The sequence below is a fragment of the Prionailurus bengalensis genome, chromosome B2 (assembly GCF_016509475.1).
Source record: "Prionailurus bengalensis isolate Pbe53 chromosome B2, Fcat_Pben_1.1_paternal_pri, whole genome shotgun sequence".
In the NCBI taxonomy this organism is placed as follows: Eukaryota; Metazoa; Chordata; class Mammalia; order Carnivora; family Felidae; genus Prionailurus; species Prionailurus bengalensis.
The window spans coordinates 139,742,278-139,763,745 of NC_057349.1; the positions used below are offsets into that span (position 1 = coordinate 139,742,278).

Genomic DNA, 21,468 nt, shown 5'->3' on the forward strand with positions numbered 1-21,468 from the left:
TGTGTATGTATGTATACACACATGCACATTTAAGCAGAATTTTAAAATTATCTTCGAAGTGTTTGTGTAAATAAATTGGAAACAGTGTTCTCGGGAGAGCAGCTAGGAGCACACTGGTTGTGTACCTGTGTTGAATATATAGTATGCTAAAGGTAGACACGTTTTCTAGGGCTTGGAGGATGTAATAAATCTTTAACAGAGGTAATTCTGCTCTCTCTGTGTCTTCTCCAATGAGTGGCTTTTCACGTGGCTCACAGGGGACTTCTGGGTAGGGCAGTTGGCAAGGTTGAAGAGTTAATCCCTCAGAACGCACGACATCGGGAGAGGGGTTCGCGGAGTAATTTGGGATTTCTGGTGGTTCTGCCATGTGATAGGGCAGATGAGGATGATGTGACGCGTGCGGGTCGAGAGGGCGTCAAAGAGAAGGTGGCTTTGAGGGAAGGCGACTAATTCTTTGGTCGCTGGTAATGTTTCTAGCAGTACCTCACCTGTTCTTGTCCTCCGCTGCTGTTCCAGTCCGTTTTCTCCTTCTCCTACCGCGGGGAGAAGAACTTCCGCTGTCAGCCTTCCAGGCCAACCCCGCCTCCTGGCGGGGACAGGGCAGGGCTGATGGCCGAAATGCAGTGTGGGGGCGGCGGGGGCGGGAGACGGCACCGACTCGGATGGGCCCCTTTCCATCCAACTTACCTCCCCAGTGTTCGAGACACAGATGAAGAGAACTTTGAGGCAATAGGTTTACGGCCGATTTGCTGTTCTTCAAACTTGATGGCAACACAGTTTGTGCCTGTCGTTTTACATCCCGGCCCGGGGCTCTTCTGGCTTCACCCTGTCACGGTAGAGCTGCGGTCTGTTGTCGACAGGGTGTGAGGCTTGGCGGCGGCTTGGCACCTGCCCAAAGTCGTGTTCGTTTCCTCTAGATGCAATGATTCAAGCCACGGCTGCTGGGAGGACAGCGATAGGGAAACTGGGAAGTAAATGTTAACCTGTCGGAAAGAATTTGGACTGGGCAGAGCTGGCGTGGATCTGTCACCTTGACCCTGGTCCTCGGATGCCCAGGTCATGGCATCACAGCGGCACTCAGGCGTTTCCTGATGGAAACGTTTGGGGGCATCGTTTCTCACTGCATCCGTGGCTGGAAAAGGAGACTGGCTCAGTCCTGCAGAAGCGGCTCTGGCTGGATACCTGCTCATGTTTTTCCTTCTTCCAAGAGCCTCTCTCAGCCTTAGTGTGGGTGCCTTTTGTTTGCAGGGAGAAAGATTGCTCATGCTTCTTGAGATCATTAAGTACCACGGAGGGAGAAAGTGGTGTCCTGGTGATGTTGTTGCTGGGGGCAGAGCTAGCTACCTGCTGGCATCTTTGTCTCTTGGCTTCTGTGCTGCACTGGATCCCATGATCTGAACTTGTTTGTCCAGATTCAGATTGGGTTTTGAAGGAAGAAGTGAGGCTGGCTAGCATGGAATAGCGTTTTAAAACATTTACACTTGTGTGAATGAGGACTCCTAACTCAGAGAGTAAGACAGGCATGCCGTGGACCACATTCGTTCGCAGCGTAGGTGAGAGCAGGCTGGTGCTTCTTTAGTATCAGTGGAAGAGGTTTTTGCAAAGCGGATGGATGGTGACCTCATCAGCCGTATTTGGGTGGCAGGGCTCGGCACATGAGAAGTGTTCGAAAGTGTTTTTTTGGATGAAGGTTTTTGAACAAGAGGACATACTTGTGAGCGTGTTAGAATTTGCTTGAAGACTGCGTCTGATAATTATAAGGTACTCCTATCTAATTATCAAAGTAGATCCTTAACAACTTCTACTTACAATACTTCACTGGCTTCTTAATGGAAAGCTATGTACTTGCAGGCATTTTTGGAGTAATGTTTTAAAGTCGAGGGATATTTAGTTTCATTTTCCCCTCTTTAAACTAGTGAAATGTGTACTGTTATTTCCTCTTACTGTGACATAAAAGAATACACTAATATTAAGTTATTTTACGTGGCATTTGGAGAATTAACTGGGTGCTTTTCTCATAAATGGCAAAGTTCTCCAGGTAAGCTCGGTTTCTTGTTACCGCAGATTTTAAGCGTAGAAGCTCCCTTGGTTAATGCACGTGGGTCTTCTGTGGCTTCCTGCATTCAGATCTAATAACTCAGTGGTGTGGTTAAGAGCGAGTGCTCAGGGCGCCTGGGTGGCTCAGTGGGTTAAGCTCACGACTCTTGATTTTGGCTCAGGCCATGATCTTGCAGTTCACGAGTCTGAGCCCCACATCAGGCTCAGCCATGTGCTTTGGATTCTCCCTCTCCTTCTCTCTCTCTGCTCTTCCCCTGCTCTCTCACTTTCTCTCAAAAATAAATAAATTTAAAAAAGAACAGGAGCTCTGGGGCCAGTTCCTGGGCAGTCCTGCTGTGGGACCTGCATGATGGTATAATCTTCCAGGTTTCTCATCTGTAAAATGGGGTTAATGACCACACCTACCTGTTGGGGCTGCTGTAGGGACTAAATGAGCCAGTGAAGAACTTAGAAGAATTTCTGACACAGAGTAAGCAATAATAAGTGCTTGGTATTGTTATCACTGATACCATGTTTACAAAACATGTCGTTTTCACTTGAGTTATGCTAGTACAACAAGGCATACTTTGGATGCCACGGTTTCCTTTTGTATTACGTGGTTGTCTCTTTCCATTTTCTTTTCTCTTTTAGATGTATCCCCTAGCTTCTCCATACTTTCCTGGATCCTCAGGACAGTGGCACAGATGTTCTTTTGCTTCTCTCTCCTAGGATGCACGCTGCTATTCTACGAGACGTATGGGAAGAATTGCACGGACCAGAGTAGCGCCCCTCGGTGTGCCCTGTTTGCGGAAGACAGCATAGTGCAGTCCGTCCCAGAGCATCCCAAGAAGGAGAACGTGTTCTGCCTCAGCAACTCCTTTGGAGATGTCTACCTTTTCCAGGTACCGCCGAGCCCACAGTACACGAGGGCTTGTGTACTATGAGGATAGAAAGGAGCAGAATGAAGAGGCACAGCTCAGCAGTGAAGTAGAGGAATAGCACAGTTGGGCTTTGGGTTGGGGCTTAAGCAAGCTAGAGCTTGGCCTCTGCTCACTGTCCGGTGATACGGGGCCGGGGCACATCCAGTAATTCCTAGAGCAGGCCTGCCTCGGGATGCCCTGCGGGTGCCGAGCTGGGGCCCACAGGAGGATCGTGAGGCTCTGAAGAGAGAAAAATCGTGATTCCCCATCCTGGAGTAGCTCGGGATCTAATGGTGCAAGGTCTGAAATTCCCAGAGTGGAGGCTTTTCAGAGAGGCCTACAGAATATGGCTTTAGACTTTTCCCAAGAATCCCAGCAAGAGTAAAAGAAGCAGCATTTCAAGAAAACCTTAGAGACAAATGCTGGGAAGTCTCATTTTCCAGTGGAAGTGGGCTTGGGATGTTAAGATGCAAGGTATCTGCTGTTACAGCTCTTAGCAGTTTCCTAGCAAGTGCGAAGTTGAAGAGTGTGGTGATGCTGAGCCATCAGTATTGGTGTCAGGCTTCGGTGGGAGCTCCTGCTGCTGTGGGTCGGGTCACCCTAGACAGAGTGCTTACTGAACTGCTTTGAGCTTCAGAGCCCACAACCAGTAGGGGGACAGTGGCTTAGAGGATTGCTTTGAGGATGAAGAATTGCGTGTGTTAAGTGCTAAAGGAATCCTCATCCCGAGTGCTGTTGTTATTACTAATTAACTCAAAAGAGGTAGAAGTGAAGGAAGAGAAGTGTGCTTCTCAAGTGCTCCCCAGTCTAACCAGTCCCGCCTGGAGACCCAATTGGGGCTGCAGATTGTATCTGGTCAGAAAGGTTCACGGAAGGACCTGCTGGGTCCTAGGTTCAGGTGTCTTGATGATGCTGGTCCCGGAGCCCTGCAGAACAACACAGTGTTCTCTCAGCTGACTTGGGCAATCTAGAATTCCCTGCAAAGGATTTCCTGTGGCTGGTACCGGGTAAACTCATAGGGCTTCTGGCCTTATTGCTATCCCCGACTTAAAAGATTCAGGGCCTGAAGTTGGATTTTCCTTCTCTTAACACAGGTTACTGAGACTTTCTACGATGCTTTAAGGCCAAGTAACGAATTGCTGTTAATCTGAACTGTAGGGAGGGTAAGAACATTGGATTAAACTCACACAGAGATCTTAGGGGCAAGTGTGAAATGAGTATTTTGTGATTCAGACAAAATATCTGTAGTCCTAAGAAATGTGCCCAGTAGGTCCTGTTGTATGATCCCTGAGCTAATTGGGGGATCCATCCATAGCTTGAATCTGTGTGGTTATTTCTGGACATCAAGGGAATGGAAAGGGCTTTTCGGCCTGCTTAGAATCCTAATTTTTGCCCATGCTGCTTTATCCAGACTTGTTTTATTTCTAAGATATTTTTCTTACATGGAAATTGCATGTAGTCGTTGTGTCTAAAGTTAACTGAAGAGCAGAGAAAGAAGAACCATTCTGTATACTCCCCGTGCTCCAGGACAACTATTTTAATGTTGTGCGCATCCCCCCAATATTCTTTTACAGATTTCATAACAGAGTTCATACTGTAGATGAAATTTCATGTCCATGTTTCAGACTTTAACCTTTTAAGCTCTCATGTTTTCTCACTGTATTAAAATTATGAAGATAAATTCCCATTTAGAGAACAGCATAGTGTAAGGACCCTGAGCTGAGTGGACGTGCCCTGGTGTGATTACTCCTCTGCTCTTGGCCTGCAGCTTGTTTGTGGTTAGTCTTCCTGTCGGATCTGGGGCTGCACGATTATTTCTGCTGTGCTCTGGGCATTCTCTCAGACCCTCCCGAGTCCAGGAAGTCTGCAAATCTGAGCTGAGTGGTTGGGTCTGTTTTTGAAATTAAACCATTTTTATGAAGTGAAGGTACTTCTTGGGTTTTACACATCAAAGCCCAGCCTCCCACTTTGGAGAACACTTTGTGGTAAAACAATTCCAAATAGGTTTTTTTTTTCACCCCCCCCCGCCCCCCGTGTTTAGGCCACTAGCCAGACAGATCTGGAAAACTGGGTCACTGCCATACATTCAGCTTGCGCATCCCTTTTTGCAAAGAAACACGGAAAAGAGGACACAGTTCGCCTGCTGAAGAACCAGACCAAAAACCTTGTTCAGAAGATAGACATGGACAGCAAAATGAGAAAGATGGCAGAGTTACAGCTGTCCGTGGTGAGCGACCCGAAGAACAGGAAAGCCATCGAAAACCAGGTAGTATTTATTTACGCGTTTTCTCTCATTGCTCATGTCACTCAGCAAAAATCTGAGTTTGGATGCAAACTGATGGTGGTGATGTTTCTTACACCTCCGGGGGAGATAGTTTCTGTGGCTTCTCATTTCAAGTACTCAGTGGCAGCACTTTTGTGACATCGGTGATGTCGGTAGACTTTACAACATTTGGTGGTGGTTATACATACAGCGGAACATTTTGTGGCCAGATCTTCTTTCATAATCTTGAACGGCTTCTTCGTGCTTCACCGATCGTCTCGTATGTTGTCACTTTCAGACCGAGATTTCTATAATGACACCACTAGACAGTTAGATAGGATTCTGATACAGAGGGTGGCTTCAGAAAGTTTGGTTTGGCGTCATACAGCTATTCCCGTGTCCGTGGATTCCAAAAAAAAAAAAAATATGTATGTTGCCAACAGATAAGATGCTAAAGGACGATGCTTTCTCCGGTCTAGTTCCACATTCGTATCATAATTAAACAGCTAGTTTCTATGCTGTTTGCATTTTGTAGGAGGAGAAGCAGCTTTTTAAATTTTTTTTTTCAACGTTTATTTATTTTTGGGACAGAGAGAGACAGAGCATGAACGGGGAAGGGGCAGAGAGAGAGGGAGACACAGAATCGGAAACAGGCTCCAGGCTCCGAGCCATCAGCCCAGAGCCCGACGCGGGGCTCGAACTCACGGACCGCGAGATCGTGACCTGGCTGAAGTCGGACGCTTAACCGACTGCGCCACCCAGGCGCCCCAAGAGAAGCAGCTTTTTAATATGTTTTCCTTTGTGCATGCACCCTGAGCGCTTAGGCACGTGTCCATGAAAGTTATAGCATCTCCGTCTTCCTAAGTGCAGGCTGAACATCGTATCTTTAGAAGGTTAATCAGATTTGGAGGACAGATGACATAGGGAAGTCTGTTAGTTGGTGGGACAGCACTGGATGTGCAGTTACCAGGGCCTGATGCAGGGTGACACTATAGAAGCTTAACGATTTATATGGAAAATGGATTTCGGAGTACAGAATTTCTATCATTCTGTAGTGTCTCAGCATATCCGATACTCCTGAACTCTTCCTCAAATGGAATACGCCATTTGTCTAAAGAGGACCTGCTAGCAAACTACAGACTACCAGTTAACAAGGAAGTGAAAAGAAAGTTAAAGCTGCCAGCAGAGAATGGAGAGAGGTGGCAGGTGTTCGGGAGCCTTGGCAGGAACACAGCCACAGGAGGAAGTAGGACCCCCAGGAGCTCACCCCGTGTTCTCTGCCCTCTGCCTGCTTCTGATTGAGCAGCAGCCTCCTCTGCTCAGTCTGGGAAGAGTTCAGACGCAGAGGCAGGTCCCGATCTCCCAGCTTTCAGTCTCTGTGGCGTGTAGGGATGTGAGCCTTGGTCAGGGTTACCTGACAAATCACAAAGCTTTCGAAGAAGGAGAAATGGTTCTTCCGGTTTTTCCTGTGCCACATCTCACGTGTGGTCCTGAATTTCCAGGATCCAGGAGCCACAGTTGTCTGTCTGTCCTCAGAGGTGGAACTCCTGGATTCAGGTGTCTCAGAGTGTTTGGGGCGCCCCGATAAAACAGTCTCAGGCTGATTATATGGGAAAAATGTGGTTTTAACTTCTATTGGCTCTCTAAAATTTACCTTTGAAGCCATACTTTAGTCCTATAAAGGGATGTCCACCTTGGAGTCTTTAGGTCCTTATATAATGTCAAATGTTTGGGTCGATGGCGAGAAGGGAAATTGGGCAACATTCAGAGGCTCTTGGACTGCCCCCCTTTTCCTTCCCTTTTCCTTTTTTAGTGGCCCTAGGAAATCCAAGCAAACAAACAAAAAAAAATACACATTCTCAGTAAACGTAATTTTATACCATAATGCAGTTTCATTAAGTGTCTTTTATAGCTGACCAATGATTAATTTATGATATCTCTGGGAGGGGAGTTACATTCACATAAAACCCTATACAGACCCAAGGGTCTTTGATGGTTTGGTTGGCTGAAGAGAAGCTCTTTTAATTCTTACTTGTGGCACATTATGCGTTCTTTATCAGAATCATTACATTAGTTATTTGAAGCACACTGTCCTGATCCTACTAATGTTTTCATTTCGGTTCATCCTACCCTCACCCCCCCCCCCCCCCCCCCCCCCGTATACACAGTTCCCTTCTCCTGTTGCACTTGTGAATTTTTGGTAAACAGTTGGGATTGATCTTTAGAAATTCCACCTGAAAATACTCTCCTCGCCATATCGGCAGTTTTTAAGGTTGTACTTGAGTCCTGTTTTCCCAGAGGTCTTTGCAGTGGGTACCACGAATTATATTTGCTATGCTCACTGTCCTTAGCTCGTTTGCCAGATGGTTGTAAAGAGAGCTCTTAGCTCTTTACTTGCAGACGCAAAGAATATGAAAAGTCAAGGCAGCTAACAAGCACATGCTTAGGATTAGTTTTATGAGATGGTCTTTGACTAGAGAATGTTACGTGAAGCTACGAAGGCAAAGATGTTTTCAAATCCAGACCAATAAGAACACGACCTCCCAAATACCCCATAACTGTATACTTTTCTCTAAACTCCCTTTTAAAAGCTTCTTTGAAAGAGCAGTAGTGCTTTGTCTACTTACCGCTTAAAAATCTCCATGCCACTATGTTTTATTTTACGTCAAAGAAAATATTTTATCTATGTAGCGCTTTCCCCCAGAGACCCCCCCCCCCCAGAACATCAGATATGGTCATTTATAGCCTAATAATAGCAGAATTTACGGGGTACGTTACATCATGCACAGTAAAGTCTCCGGAAACGGATTTTCTTTGATGTGCTTGGGTGGAGGAGATCACTGTGTACACGCTATCCAACTAGAAAGATAAAACGACGCGATCATGATAATAACGGCTGATCTTCATAGTGTTGGGTGGTAACGTGCTCTGCTTGAAAGAGACCATCACGTGGGCTGGTCCCAGGGCCTTTCTGAGATTGTGTGGGGCGGGATGACGCAGCTTTCATTCGAGCCTATCCAATGTGGAGCGGCCCGTGCCGCCGTCTCCACGTTGGATGCCTTTTGAAGTTCTGAGGGAGGAAGAGTTATAAATTAAGTCCAGTTGGTACTTTATTTTCCTTTCCATTTATTATTTTAAACAAACAGGGACAAAACCTCACCACCCTTCGTGGATCTTGGCTTCCCCCCAGGTGGCTTTCCCGCATCCTGATGCCCTCCGTGTGTTCCTCACTTCCCCTGGTTAATGAGGCCCCGGGCATGGGGGGGGGGGGGGCAGTGGGGGGAAGGCAGTCGGAATAGGGCGGAGGATGTGGTGGGGGCCGCAGGCTGGTCGCCGGGCTCCTGTCTGCTCTGGGCTTTGTGAAACGTGGACTTCTTTTAAATATTTACTCAAAGTTCCGAAACGGTAAAGAGGACGGATTGAACCTAGGCAGTTGGAAACTGAGTTGGTGGGGGCGGGGGCAAAGTAAGCAAGGCCTTGAGGAAAATATGATATGGGTGTGTGCTTGTGGGAAGCCATTTGGGGAATAAAACATTGGTGAGCGAGGTATTGGCGAAAGGGATTTGAGGAGATAAGGCCAGATTATGGAGGTTCTGGGCTTTCACTTGAGTTCAGTGAATATTAAGTGCGTATCTGGGCCAGGCAAATGTGCACAGCCCGGGGATTCAAGGAAGATGCTGTCTTTGCCCTCAGGGGCTCTCAGTCTGGCAGGGTGCCAGACAGTTAAGCATATAATTTCAACATAATTTAATGAATCCAGGGTAAATGATATTCCAGACTGTTGTGGAAGACAAATGGGAAGGTTAGCCTCCTGTGTAGTCATGGAAGACTTCCTGGAGGAGGGGTGCCTGCATTGCTTCTTGAAGAGTGAGGAGTTAGTTAATCAGGAGAGGAATGGAGAAGGGAATGCCAGGCCAAGAGGAACAGAGGCAGAGAGCTTTGCAACCACCCTGAACACCGCGGCAATTTGAGTTTTCAGGCACACGGTGTGCAGGTGAGAGCTGGAGGGGCAGGTAGGAATGTCTTCTTCCTTTCCTGTACCGCGGCAGAGGCCGTCACTTTTGCCCTTCCTCAGATGCCTCTTCTATACCAGGCCAGAGTGTTTGCATCTGTAAAGCAGCTCTGATCATGTGATTGCCAGGTTTAAAAATCCTTCCTGGCTTCTACTCCTTATAAGATGAAGCCCCTGATAACCTCTCCTAGCAGTGCCAGACTTCCTGTAGGTTCCACCCCTTCCTTTCCCCACCCCCCCTCAGGCAGAGAAGACCCATATGGGCCACACATCTATGTACAGACACGCCCTGTCCCCTGCCCCGCCCCCTGTCATTGGGCTCACCCCTTCTCATCTGTGATGAAGGGTGTAGGGATTACTTTTATCAGGAGGCTTCCCTTGACTTCCTTCCACTCACTCCAGCAGGGACCTCTTTTATCTGCCATAATTTCGGGGTCTCTTATTGCTCTCATCACATTATTTTATAATTATCGCCTTGTGCATTAGGTTGCTCTTAGTCTGAAAGATGAGCTCCTGAAGGATCTGTAACTTTTCCGTCTCTGTATCCATCGAACAAAGCGCCAGGTGGTGTGTGAGTGTACCTGTGTCTTCTGTCCTCTTCACTGTGGTACACTGGGCTCTTCTTTGTGTGGGCCCCGCCCCCGCTCCTTGACGCCAGCTCTGGCCTTCCTTCCCTCAGGCCTTCCCTTTTTCATTCCCAGCTAACATATCCTCTCTTTGGCCTCACTCCCGGTCCTCAGGGCCCACGAGTTTATTTACCAGGGCTCTTACCTCAGGCCACGATCATGTATGATTTCACCGTAACTCCATGAGGTAAAGTTGTACATATCACCTGTTGGATGGATGAGTGAACACACCCTGAGAGAGGTTAAGTCAGTTTTCTAACATCACACAGCCGGTGAGTGGTGGAGCTGGGATTTGACTACAAACTACTACCAACTACCAGCCACTGGGCTCTGTTGCCTCTCGATAAGACTTTTGTGAATCAGATTGTGTTTTGCTTGCTGATTAATCATGTGATCCGTGGTTTTATAGAAAATTGAAATTAGATTTTAAATGATTTCCATAAGTTGAATTTTTTGGCTCGGTTTGATAGGAAGTGTATCCATTAGAAATTGGAGTGAATTTTATGATGTGTGAATTCTCTCTCAAAGGAAAACAAAACAAAACAGATTCTCTAAGCCTTAGCTGGATGTTCCACCCACTAGTTAACTCCAGTGCAGTCTCTGTCGCTAGCAGGATTCTCCTGAGAAGGTTAGGTTGTAGTGCTTGGAAAATACTTCAACTTGCTCTACCAAGAAGGAAAGACTAATGATCTTTGAGGACAGACCTTGTAATGGACAAATGACCAAATGTTGTGATCAAATGACTGAATGGTAGAAAATATTTTTCTAGGGGTATTGGGTGTGGCAGGAATGTGCTTGTCATCGTTTTTATGTATCACTTATTCATCTGGTATTTTTAGCATGAGGCTTCCTCTCCTCCCCTCCCACTTTCTACAGCAGACCACAATCTTTCTGAGCTCATTAAATAAATATAGCTATATTAGCAATATTAAGGAGGAAACTTTTGTATTGCTTTTGTGACAGTGCTTAAGTGGGGGTTTTCTTCCTTAATGTTGTTCTTTGTGATTTTTTCTTTTGCAGTGGAAGTTAATTCCTTAGAGTGAGTTTTCTTCATGCCATTTTTCTGTTTTGTGCAGGATGTTAGAAGAAACAAAAGCTCAATCTGCATAGAATTTGAGTTTTTATTTTCATGTCCTGATATTTATTTTAAAAGATAAAGAAATGTCTAGGGACAATGATCAGTGTTTAAGGAATTTAGAAAAGGGAAACACAGCCACGATTAAGGGAATTGATTTTGGGCATTTTAGTTTTTGATAATGTTAGAAAAAAAGTCTCCAGAAATTCCCTAATAAATGTGATGTCAGATAACATTACTGTGTTAATGATGATGGTGATTAAAATTTACCAGGGTAGCATTGCAATAGCTACAAAACTGCCTTCTGTTTCTCTGCCTTATAAAAACGTATCTTTATCTCCTCCTTTGTCTCATCTTTGAGGGGTAACTGTAAAGTATGTTTATCTTTTTAGTTAACGTCACTTAAAATTTGGGCTGAACTTGCACATCAAACCTGGAAGGAGACTGAAGGCAAAGTGTTCAGTACGAATGGGGCACCCAAGTGAGAGGGTAGATAGTCTCCCTTCCACATGGAATGCCTGGGGATTTGGGGGAGAAATAAAGGTGACAGTTGGATGAAAATTTACAGGAGAGTTGCCGCAGTGGGTGTTGAATGGCACGCAGACATCTGCCTTATGAGTGAGAGGGCCTGCGATTCAGGGGCTGCTTTGCAAGTGCTTGATGGTAGCTTCTCCACACATGCTGCTCACCTCAGGATCTGCTCTGGGCCTTTGCGGGTCTGGAAGGGCTAGCTCGTTACGGGGCCCTGGTCAAGTCACTTCCCTCTGGGGCTTCAGTTTCCTCCGCTGAGAAACGAGGGTGTGGTAATTGCAAGCTCATTGCCTAAGTGGGCGGCGGACTTTCTCAGTGTCACAGGGTCTGTTTTGGACTCGTGGATCAGCCTATCTACTTCCCCCTTGCCTCCAAGTAACCCGAGCATGTGAATCCATGCCCTCCTGATACTTTTACCTGGTATTCTCCCAATTCCTTTCCTACAACTTGGGTGAGTCCGCGGAAAGAAAAATGGAATATTTCATTGTTTCTTATCCAGCCACAAATCCTCATTTAAAAGAACCACAGCCTTCCAAACAAGAGAAATATTGTCTTTAGATATGGAATAGATGTGACTAATGATGACTGACTCTGCTACAGGAATCTATGGAGCTGAAGGCTGTATCAGCCAGGGTTCTCCAGAGAAACACAGCCAGTGGGATGTATGAAAGAATATGTATAAAGAGATTTATTATAACGAACGTGATCATGTGACTGTGGAGGCATGCAAGTCCCATGATCTGCAGCATCGGCAAGCTGGAGACCCTGGTGGGCTGATGGTGTCCTTCCCATTCGAAGGTTGGCAGACTCAAGACCCAGGATGAGCTGGTAGTTCAAGTCCAAAGGCAGGAAAGAAGCCAGTATCCCAATTTGAAGGTCACCAGGCAGGAGCGATTCTCCCTTACTTGGGGAAGGGTCAGCCTTTCTGTTCTTTATTCAAGCCTTCACCTGATTGGACGAGGCCCACTCATATTGGGGAGGCCATCTGCTTTACTCAGCCTACCCATTTAAATGTTAATCTCACCCAAAAACACCCTCATGGAAACACCCATGTTTCCTGTTTGACTGTAACTGTGGACACCCCATGGCCCAGTCAAGTTGAGAGACACAGAATGAACCATTTCAAAGGCTGAGTCAGGATGAACGTGGGAAACATTGTTGAAATGGAGAAGTCATCAAGTCCCTTCTCATTTACATTTTTTATGAAATTCAACTTAAAATTTTTTTTTTCAACGTTTATTTATTTTTGGGACAGAGAGAGACAGAGCATGAACGGGGGAGGGGCAGAGAGAGAGGGAGACACAGAATCGGAAACAGGCTCCAGGCTCTGAGCCATCAGCCCAGAGCCTGATGCGGGGCTCGAACCCACGGACCGCGAGATCGTGACCTGCCTGAATGAAATTCAATTTTAAAACGACCTCTACAATGTAGAGTATTGACTGAGATAGTAGTTCTCTTGAAGCATCATCACATATGTTAGGGACCATCTTAATGCTGTCTGGGTCCCCCAGTGACATAAGCATCTGAATCCATTGCCTTCTCATGAATTTAACTGCATTTTGGGTGGAAATGTCTAGGCTGACGATGATCACAGTGTTTCTGACAAGATTTTAAGACTGCCTGGGTATCACTGAGCCGGTGTGGTCTTCACTTTCCAGTGGTGTTTTGGTGTGGAGTCACATAAACACATTAAAAACAAAAGCAAATGTTGGCAAACTGCAGAATTCAGTGAAAATAGGAGTTTCGTCTTCCCTAATCTCTCACGATTGACCTAGACCCAGATTTTATTTTACTTCTTATTTTTGTCTTGCTAATCCACTGTGGGTGGCATGGGCTTCTTTTTCTTGGAGTATCCAGTGCCCCATTGGTTTTCTTTCCTCTGATGCTTCCACCCCCAACAGAGCCTCTAGAGATGACCTCATAAACGGTTTCACATGGAGGTATAAATGAGGGATATGCTTTAGTAGACTACCCAGTCTAGAAACATCTACATGTTATTAGAAGACAAAAGAATGCATCTGTAACTGTGGATTTTTGGGAATCCGCTAGAGAAGATATTTGAGAGGCAGAACTGGGAGTATAGTTTTCACTGTGCCTCACAGCTTCTGGTAGCTGGTAGCTCATGGTTGCATAATACCTTTTTGTTACTTCTGGAATCTAGAATGCGCTCATGTGGCAAGCTCAAGAAGAGATTTGCAGTTTCAATTTGGACTGTCCTGTTAGTCTAGAGCTGTGGTCCTCACTAAGGCTATGAACCAGGATTGTTGGAGTTTGAAATGGGCTTCACGCTTAATGAATAGACTCTTCAGGTATATGGCCTGGACGTGTTCATTTTTTTTTTTTTAATTTTTTTTTCAACGTTTATTTATTTTGGGGACAGAGAGAGACAGAGCATGAACGGGGGAGGGGCAGAGAGAGAGGGAGACACAGAATCGGAAACAGGCTCCAGGCTCTGAGCCATCAGCTCAGAGCCCGACGCGGGGCTCGAACTCACGGACCGCGAGATCGTGACCTGGCTGAAATCGGACGCTTAACCGACTGCGCCACCCAGGCGCCCCAAGGACGTGTTCATTTTTAAAATCCAACACATCATTCTGGTTTTTATAAAAGGCTGACCCCAGGAGGCTATCGCATTGCTAATAAGGATGTGCAGAAGCTTAAACAGGTTAAATTCACTATGGAGATTGAGAAATTTCAGAATACTCTGGGACTTTGTTGTTTTGCTGACACACCATGATGAATCAACAAATTATTTTAAATCTTGTAGCCATTGTGTTTCTTTTTTAAAACAATTTTTTTAATGGTTATTTTATTTTTGAGAGAGAAAGAGCATGAGCGGGGAAAGGGCAGATAGAGGGAGACAGATTCCGAAGCAGGCTCCAGGCTCCGAGCTGACAGTGCAGAGCCTGACGGGGGGCTCCAGCTCACAAATGGTGAGATCATGACCTGAGCCGAAGTCAGATGCTTAACCAACTGAGCCGCTCAGGCGCCCCTCATTGTGTTTCTTTCATGTAGAGAAGGTATACAGTGACCTTCCAGAGGTACCCATCCAGAGGACTTGGAGGGAGTCTGGAAAAAAGCCAGACTTTGTAACTGCTTTTCTCTCCGGAGAGACTGCAGTGAGCATAGTGTTCAGTGTTGGAGATCTTGCAAAATACCATTTACCCGGTATTAAAGATTGGCCTTAAAGGAAAGTTTGCTGTGAATAGTTAAAATCTGCTTGGATGCCTAACATGGCCAAACTAGAGAGGCAGCTGTTGCAAATGAAGTGACATGTGAATCTTAATGACAAGCCTTTGCTGTAGACCTTCTCCTGGATGTGGCGATGGCTCTGGCCGCCGTTGGAAGGCCACCTTTCTGCCCTGCCGCTGAGTCTGGTGTTGGTGAGCGACTAGAGCCTTTTTCAAAGGTGATACGCAAACAAAATGTGTTCTGATCCTTGGAAGAAGGGGGAGTGCCCCCCCCGAATTTGAATATGTTTCTTTACCAATTCATAAGTTCAATTTTGAAGAAGCACATAGAAATTTCAGTTGTGTAAATAATTAGATGTGTTTTAATTTATTCAGATGTATATTTAAAAACAATTTTTTTTAAGTTTATTTATTTTTGACAGAGACAGAGTGTGAGCATGAGCCGGGGAGGGGCAGAGAGAGAGGGAGACACAGAATCCGAAACAGGCTCCAGGCTCTGAGCTGTCAGCACAGAACCTGACACGGGGATTAAACTCACAAACCGTGAGATAATGACCTGAGCTGAAGTCATACGCTTAACCAACTGAGCCACCCAGGTGCTGCTTATATGTATAGATGGTGATTATTCTCTATACATTTAAAATAGGAGTAAAAGCTCTCTTTGTCTTTATCCCTGAAGTCCATTGGCTTTCTTTTTTTTTAATGTTTATTTTATTATTTTTGAGAGAGAGACAGAGTGTGAGAGACAGAGAGCGAGGGAGACACAGAATCCGAAGCAGGCTCCAGGCTGAGCTGTCAGCACAGAGCCTGATGCAGGGCTTGAACTCGGGAACAGCGAGATCACGACTTGAGCCGAAGTCTGACGCTTAACCGACTGAGTCACCCAGGAGCCCCCCTATCCCCGTTTGTTTCTTATTACGTTGAATCATTTATTCAGAATGCACAACAGTGTAAAGTCACTGTGTCCATTATCCAGCCTCTGTCTGTGTGCAATTCCATTAATCTGGTTGAAGATCATAGGCTGTAAATGTGCAGGGAAATTAAAGTGAAGTAACTAGCTTACAGGTGTGCCTCCTGCCGTAAGTTGCCGTGGGTCAGGGTGCCGGAGTTCAACAAGGGTCTTGCTGTCTCGGCATGTGTGGTTTTGTATTGGGACCCCCGGTTTTGTTTTGTTCTTGCCCTCCTGATGAGGTACAGCGCCGTCAGACCTGGCGTGTTTAGGCAGGAGGGCTTGAGATGGGGTGAGCCGGGAAGGCTGATTTCAACCGTGTGGCACCTGCTGAAACAAATTTTTCCTTGGCGGTTTGTGAAAGGCATCCTATTTTCACTTGGATCCACGAAAACTTCTCATTTTAATTTAAGTTACCCCCATTCTTTCCAAAACAGATCCAGCAGTGGGAGCAGAATCTGGAAAAGTTGCACATGGACCTGTTCAGGACGCGCTGCTACCTGGCCAGCCTCCAAGGCGGGGAGCTGCCCAACCCCAAGAGCCTCCTTGCTGCCGCCAGCCGCCCCTCCAAGCTGGCCCTTGGCAGGTTGGGCATCTTGTCCGTTTCTTCTTTCCATGCTCTGGTAAGCTCCCGGGAAAGGCTGTTTCAGTGGCTTTCGGGGAGACTTGTGGATGCTCACCTTTTCCCAGCTGGTTGCAGTTCAGCTGTCCTATGACTTGACCCAGTAACTGACCAGGGGCCACCTGGGGCCGGACACTGAGGGCCTGGAGGGCGGGAGGCATCCTGCTATCAAGAGCCCTGGCTTCTCTGCTGTTTCTTCGAGGAAGCCAGCCACTCGTAGACCGTGATTAAATATTCGCATCTCCATCTGCCTTTCTGTCTGGTAGGCTTCGTACCGTCAGGAAGGTAGAAAACCCTGAAGAACAGCAACAGGGGTGTGAAGAATTCAAGGACTAAGAGAAGAGTGTTTTGTTTGCGCTTCGCGGAGCCTCTCTGGGTTTTCTGAAATGGCCTCTGGGTGGCTGGCTTCTGTGGCGAGTACTGGCTCTCGCCTGGGGGTCTGCAGATCATTTTGCCCACCTGCTGCCCACCCTGGAGAGATCTGAAAGTGGTAACTAGGTTCGTGTCGTCCAGATAAGAGGCATCTGAAGGGCGCATGCGTTTCTGGTATGTGAGGCATGCGGTAGCTTTCGGTGCTGGTCAGGACACAGGCTAAGCGAGCAAGGTTTATTCCAGTTCAGGCAACGGTGAATCCTGTCCCCCAAATAATGACATTTTAAGATTTTTTAAACTGTGTTTTCAATTAGGTATGTTCTCGAGATGACTCTGCTCTCCGGAAGAGAACACTCTCCCTGACCCAGCGAGCAAGAAACAAGAAGGGCATATTTTCTTCGTTGAAAGGACTGGACACGCTGGCAAGAAAAGGGAAGGAGAAAAGACCTTCCGTAACTCAGGCGAGTTCCTCGGTACGGGAGGACAGCAGACTTAGTGGAAAATCCTTGATAGTCAGCACATCATAAATGTTCACCATCCATTAAGAATGAGATAAAAGTTGACTCAAAGGAATGCAGCCCTTAGCACGGGCTTTTTCCAAATGACAGCACGCAAGTGGCTCGACCTCTTTTTGGCGCTTCTGTAAAGGTATTCTCGCCTTGCTCACACCTGCTGCGCCAGGAACACAAAAATAACACTAATCAGAAAAGAATTCACACTCTTCCTTGCCTTTAGAATTTTTTTCCCCCTGCATAAGAGTTTCCATTAAAACAAACACGTGAAATTAATAATAGACTAACGGCAACCAAATTCTATCGATTGTGCCACTTTTCTCACTTCATCTTTATGATACAAAGTAGGCATTTTGTCATCCCATTTTATAGATGAGTAGCCAGAGACCTGCAGAGGTGAAGTCACTTCCTCACGCTTGTTCGCACAGAGCCCGCAGGCCAGGGCTGGCCTTGACCTACCTGGATCCAGAGGTCTGCAGCATTGGGCTATTGCAGCCTGCTTATTGACCAAGCAGGGCACCTGTTCTAATACTTTAAAAATAATCTGAGCCCCTCTTGCGGAAATGGGGCCCGTGTACAGTGAAGGTTTTTAGAACGTTTTGAATATTCCTGTCTGAAACATTTCCTAATGACGTTAATATGGTATAAGATGATGGATTTTATATTGCAGGTTGATGTGTTTTTAGGATTATTATTTTTTCCAAGACTATTGAAAAGATGAGTCGTCCTGTGATATTCTGATCATTTCAGTGAGAAGGAACAATGTGATTAAGGCTGACGAAGTTTTGTTTTTACTTTTAGCATGTTGTTATTCTGAATATGCTTCCGGTAACATCTCTATAACGTTCTATGGATATTTGATTTTGTATCCTAGTTTTGCGAATTGCATAAATAACCCATAGAACCCACTCCTTTGACCTGTTCACAGCCCTGAAACAATAAAGGAGGAGGGGGTTGGGGGTGGTTAGGTTGACCTAAGGGGGCGGAGACACATGAACCTTCTGTCACATGGCCTCTGTTTTACATACTCCCATACAATCTTTATATACTCCTGTATGATGGAAAGAGTGTCACATTTAAAGTTTGTGGTTTGACTTGTTCTTTAATTGCAAAGTTCTCTTGTGTTGGTTATCAAGGGAAAAATATTTCTTTGTTATCGATGGTAGTTCAACAGTAGACCATTGGTTAATGCTGGGCTTAATTTTTGAATTGAACTTATGTGAAGTTTAAATAATGTTATTTGAGTCAAATTTTGGTTTTAGTCAAGACAGTCAATTCTGTTTTTTTTTTTTTAACGTTTATTCATTTTTAAGAGAGAGAGACTGTGTGAGTAGGGGAGGGGCAGAGAGAGAAGCAGAGCCAAGGGTCCTTAGCTCTGAGCTGTCAGCACAGAGCCTGACATGGGGCTCAAACCCATGAACTGTGAGATCATAACCTGAGGTGAAGTCGGACGCTCAACCGACTGAGCCACCCAGGCTCCCCAAGACAGTCCATTCTATGTAATGATGATAAATAGCTTGATAACTTGCTTATTTTTCTTAAATGTTGACATGTAACTAACTATATATGAGCATAATATGGTCTTTACTCCATCATACGCGGTAAAGGTTCTTAATGTAAGATTTCTTGAGAAAAAAGCATTTAAACATGTTTTATTTATTTACTTATTTACTTTTTAAAATTTATTTTAATATTTAAATTTTAGTTAACATACAGTGCAGCTAGTACTGGTTTCAGGAGTACAATTCAGTGATTCCTCACTTACATACAACACCCAGTGCTCGTCACAAGTGCCCTTCTTAGGGCACCCACTTAGCCCATCTCCTGAATATGTTTATTTCAAAAAGATACGAAATTATGATGTTATTATTTATATAACTGAATGAAATAGATGTGCTGTAGGTAACCATTTAAATGGCCAGTCCTTTAATGTTTATTATTTTACTACAAAATCTAGAAGACAAAAATTAGAAAATAAATTGTTCCTTGTTCCTCTACTGAAATACAACCCCTTTTATTTATCTCTTTTAATTTTTTTTGATTTGAGAGAGAGAGAGAGAGAGAAAGAAAATCGCAAACAGGCTCCATGCTCAGCACAGAGCCCTATGCGGGGCTTTATCTCATGATCCTGGGATCGTGACCTGAGCTGAAATCAAGAGTTGGATAGGTGTTCGACCAACTGAGCCACCCACCTCCAAACACAACCACTTTTAATATTTAGCTGTATTTCTTCACAGTTTTTGTTCTGTGCACATTTGGAACATAGTTACAAGCTTGATCATGGTGGTTTTGTGATCTCCGCTTTGAGCTCTGTTTCACATCTTCAGAAATGTGTACTGCTTGGTTAAAAACAACATCAAGAAGATTCAGGATTACTTGAATAATATATGACATTATAGAAAAGTGAAATATATAACCGTATGGGAAGTAAAAAAAAAAAAAAGACAACGTTAAAGTTAAAACTTTAAATGTAGCACAGTTAACACTTAGTATAAATTCTGATGTGAAGATCCTGTAAATATTATGGAACTTAAAATTTTAAATACTGAAAAGGGGTAGCTGCCAAATGAACGTTGCAGTGCCATTTCATTTGTCTCCCCCCCGCCCCCCCCCCCCCCCCCCCCCGGCCTTTTCCTGTCCATCAGATATTTGAACCAAGTAGCAGTTAAGGATTTTCTGGAATTCTCTGTAACTCCCGTGAGGGAAATGTGCCTGTAGGGGGCAGCCATCTTGTTTTACATTGATGATGCAATGCTAAGGTTAGCGGGCAGTGCTAGTCCAGAATCTTTATATGAATCTGTTGAAAATAAATTTAGTATTCAGATGGTCTCTAGTGGGTAAATAAGAAATATTCTCAGAGTGCCAAGTAATTTTGAAGATCTCTAAATTCATGGAGAACCTCTCTTGAAAATGGCATGGCTAGACTAAAATCAAAATAGCGACTTTCACTTACGCATCCTGATTGCTCAGCAATACTTACCTTGTTTGAGAGTGTAGTGAATCCAAAATCGCATTTGCCCCTCAGGGTTTTCAGAGATCTCCACAGATAGTACTTCCATGCTGTGGCTCACCAGGTGCCCTCAGTGGAGAGCAAAGGGTCATTTCTAGTCTCCAGAATGGCTCGACTGAACCGTTTCTGAATGGAATCGTGGAGTAGGCTAAAGGTTGTCTGGATGAATGTATGCTTTTTCTTTGTTGTTTTTTTGTTTTGTTTTGTTTTTGCTTTTGTTTTCAAATTCATACCTTCCCCTGAAAGCTGTGTTTTGTGTTACGGAATGATTGCTCTGTCATCTGCACCAGATCATTTCATGTTGGGTTTTATGTCCAGTGAACCTCTAAACTATTTGTTGAGGCTGAAACCTGATTTTAACAGGCTTGGACGATTTTAATACGCTTTTGCAGAAGTAGGAAGTGTTATTTCAATCACTTAATTGGGATCATTCAGTCAATTGACAATTCGACTAGACAAAACCGAGAAATGGTTGAGTGTTACACTGTTGATGGGTCCTGAGGGGAGGGGTGAGAGAGGTGCTTTCTGGTGATTCTCAATCATACAACACAGACAACTCCCTCTTCTGCCTTCGTGTGAGTTCGGTTCCCACTGTGGGCCCCAGGGCTGTTGAGTATGCTGTTGTTATTGTTGACCCTGCTCCCAGCGGGCTGCTCTGCCTGAGGTGTCCTCAAATGGGACAGAAAACGTCCGCCCAAAACCCCTTTCCCCTTGACCTCCCATTCTCAGAGGTCAGGGGCTGCAAGAGGGGTGGTGTGAGAGGGAATGGCCGGTGCCAGGGGCCGTGTCGCTGCGTTGTTTCTCTCTGCTCCCAGTGCTCTCCTTTCGCTAGATCTGACGAGCCGTGGGGCCACAAGGATGCCAAATCCAAATCTTCCTTTTTATAAATCGCGTCATCAAAACGTCAGACTTCTATAAACAAGTGTCAGTAAACAACTTCCATTCCCTGCCCCTTTACTTCTATACCCATGTACAGCCTATTTCAAAATCCAGACGGTGTCACCATCCTTTTTTTCACTTGATTAAAAAAAATTGTATCGCCATTACAGGTTTCCCCACTGAAAGTAGGGGATTCCTGTGAAACCTTTTGTAAGAGGAAGTGTCCTAAAGCAAAGAGGCAGACACGATTAATTTATATGGAAAAATTTTGAGCATTCCCAGACCTCAAAAATAACCTCTTAGGCTTTTCGGATACCTTCGGGCACATCTTGCTAAAGGATGCGCAAAATAAACGGAGGTAGAGCTCAGATGCTCCCAGACACGAGACCGTTCAGTGCTCAGGTGCTGAGTGAGCTCCCAGGGAAGGAGGCTGGTGGTGCCACTCTTGGTTGTGGGGTGTGCGTCCTGT

The 21,468-nt window shown here is 45.3% G+C and overlaps 1 protein-coding gene across 4 annotated transcripts in view; it reads left to right on the top strand.

Moving 5' to 3' along the window:
• The window catches only part of TIAM2 (TIAM Rac1 associated GEF 2), a 189,244-nt gene that overhangs the window by 89,579 nt on the left and 78,197 nt on the right, over positions 1–21,468 (top strand). For 3 of the 4 annotated variants that reach the window (XM_043592641.1, XM_043592642.1, XM_043592643.1), the window contains 4 exons: positions 2,767–2,939; positions 4,999–5,223; positions 16,042–16,227; positions 16,913–17,071. In XM_043592641.1, coding sequence (XP_043448576.1) covers positions 2,767–2,939; positions 4,999–5,223; positions 16,042–16,227; positions 16,913–17,071 — 743 coding nt within the window. The remainder of the gene's footprint in view (positions 1–2,766; positions 2,940–4,998; positions 5,224–16,041; positions 16,228–16,912; positions 17,072–21,468) is intronic. The other variant, XM_043592644.1, reaches the window with a different exon arrangement.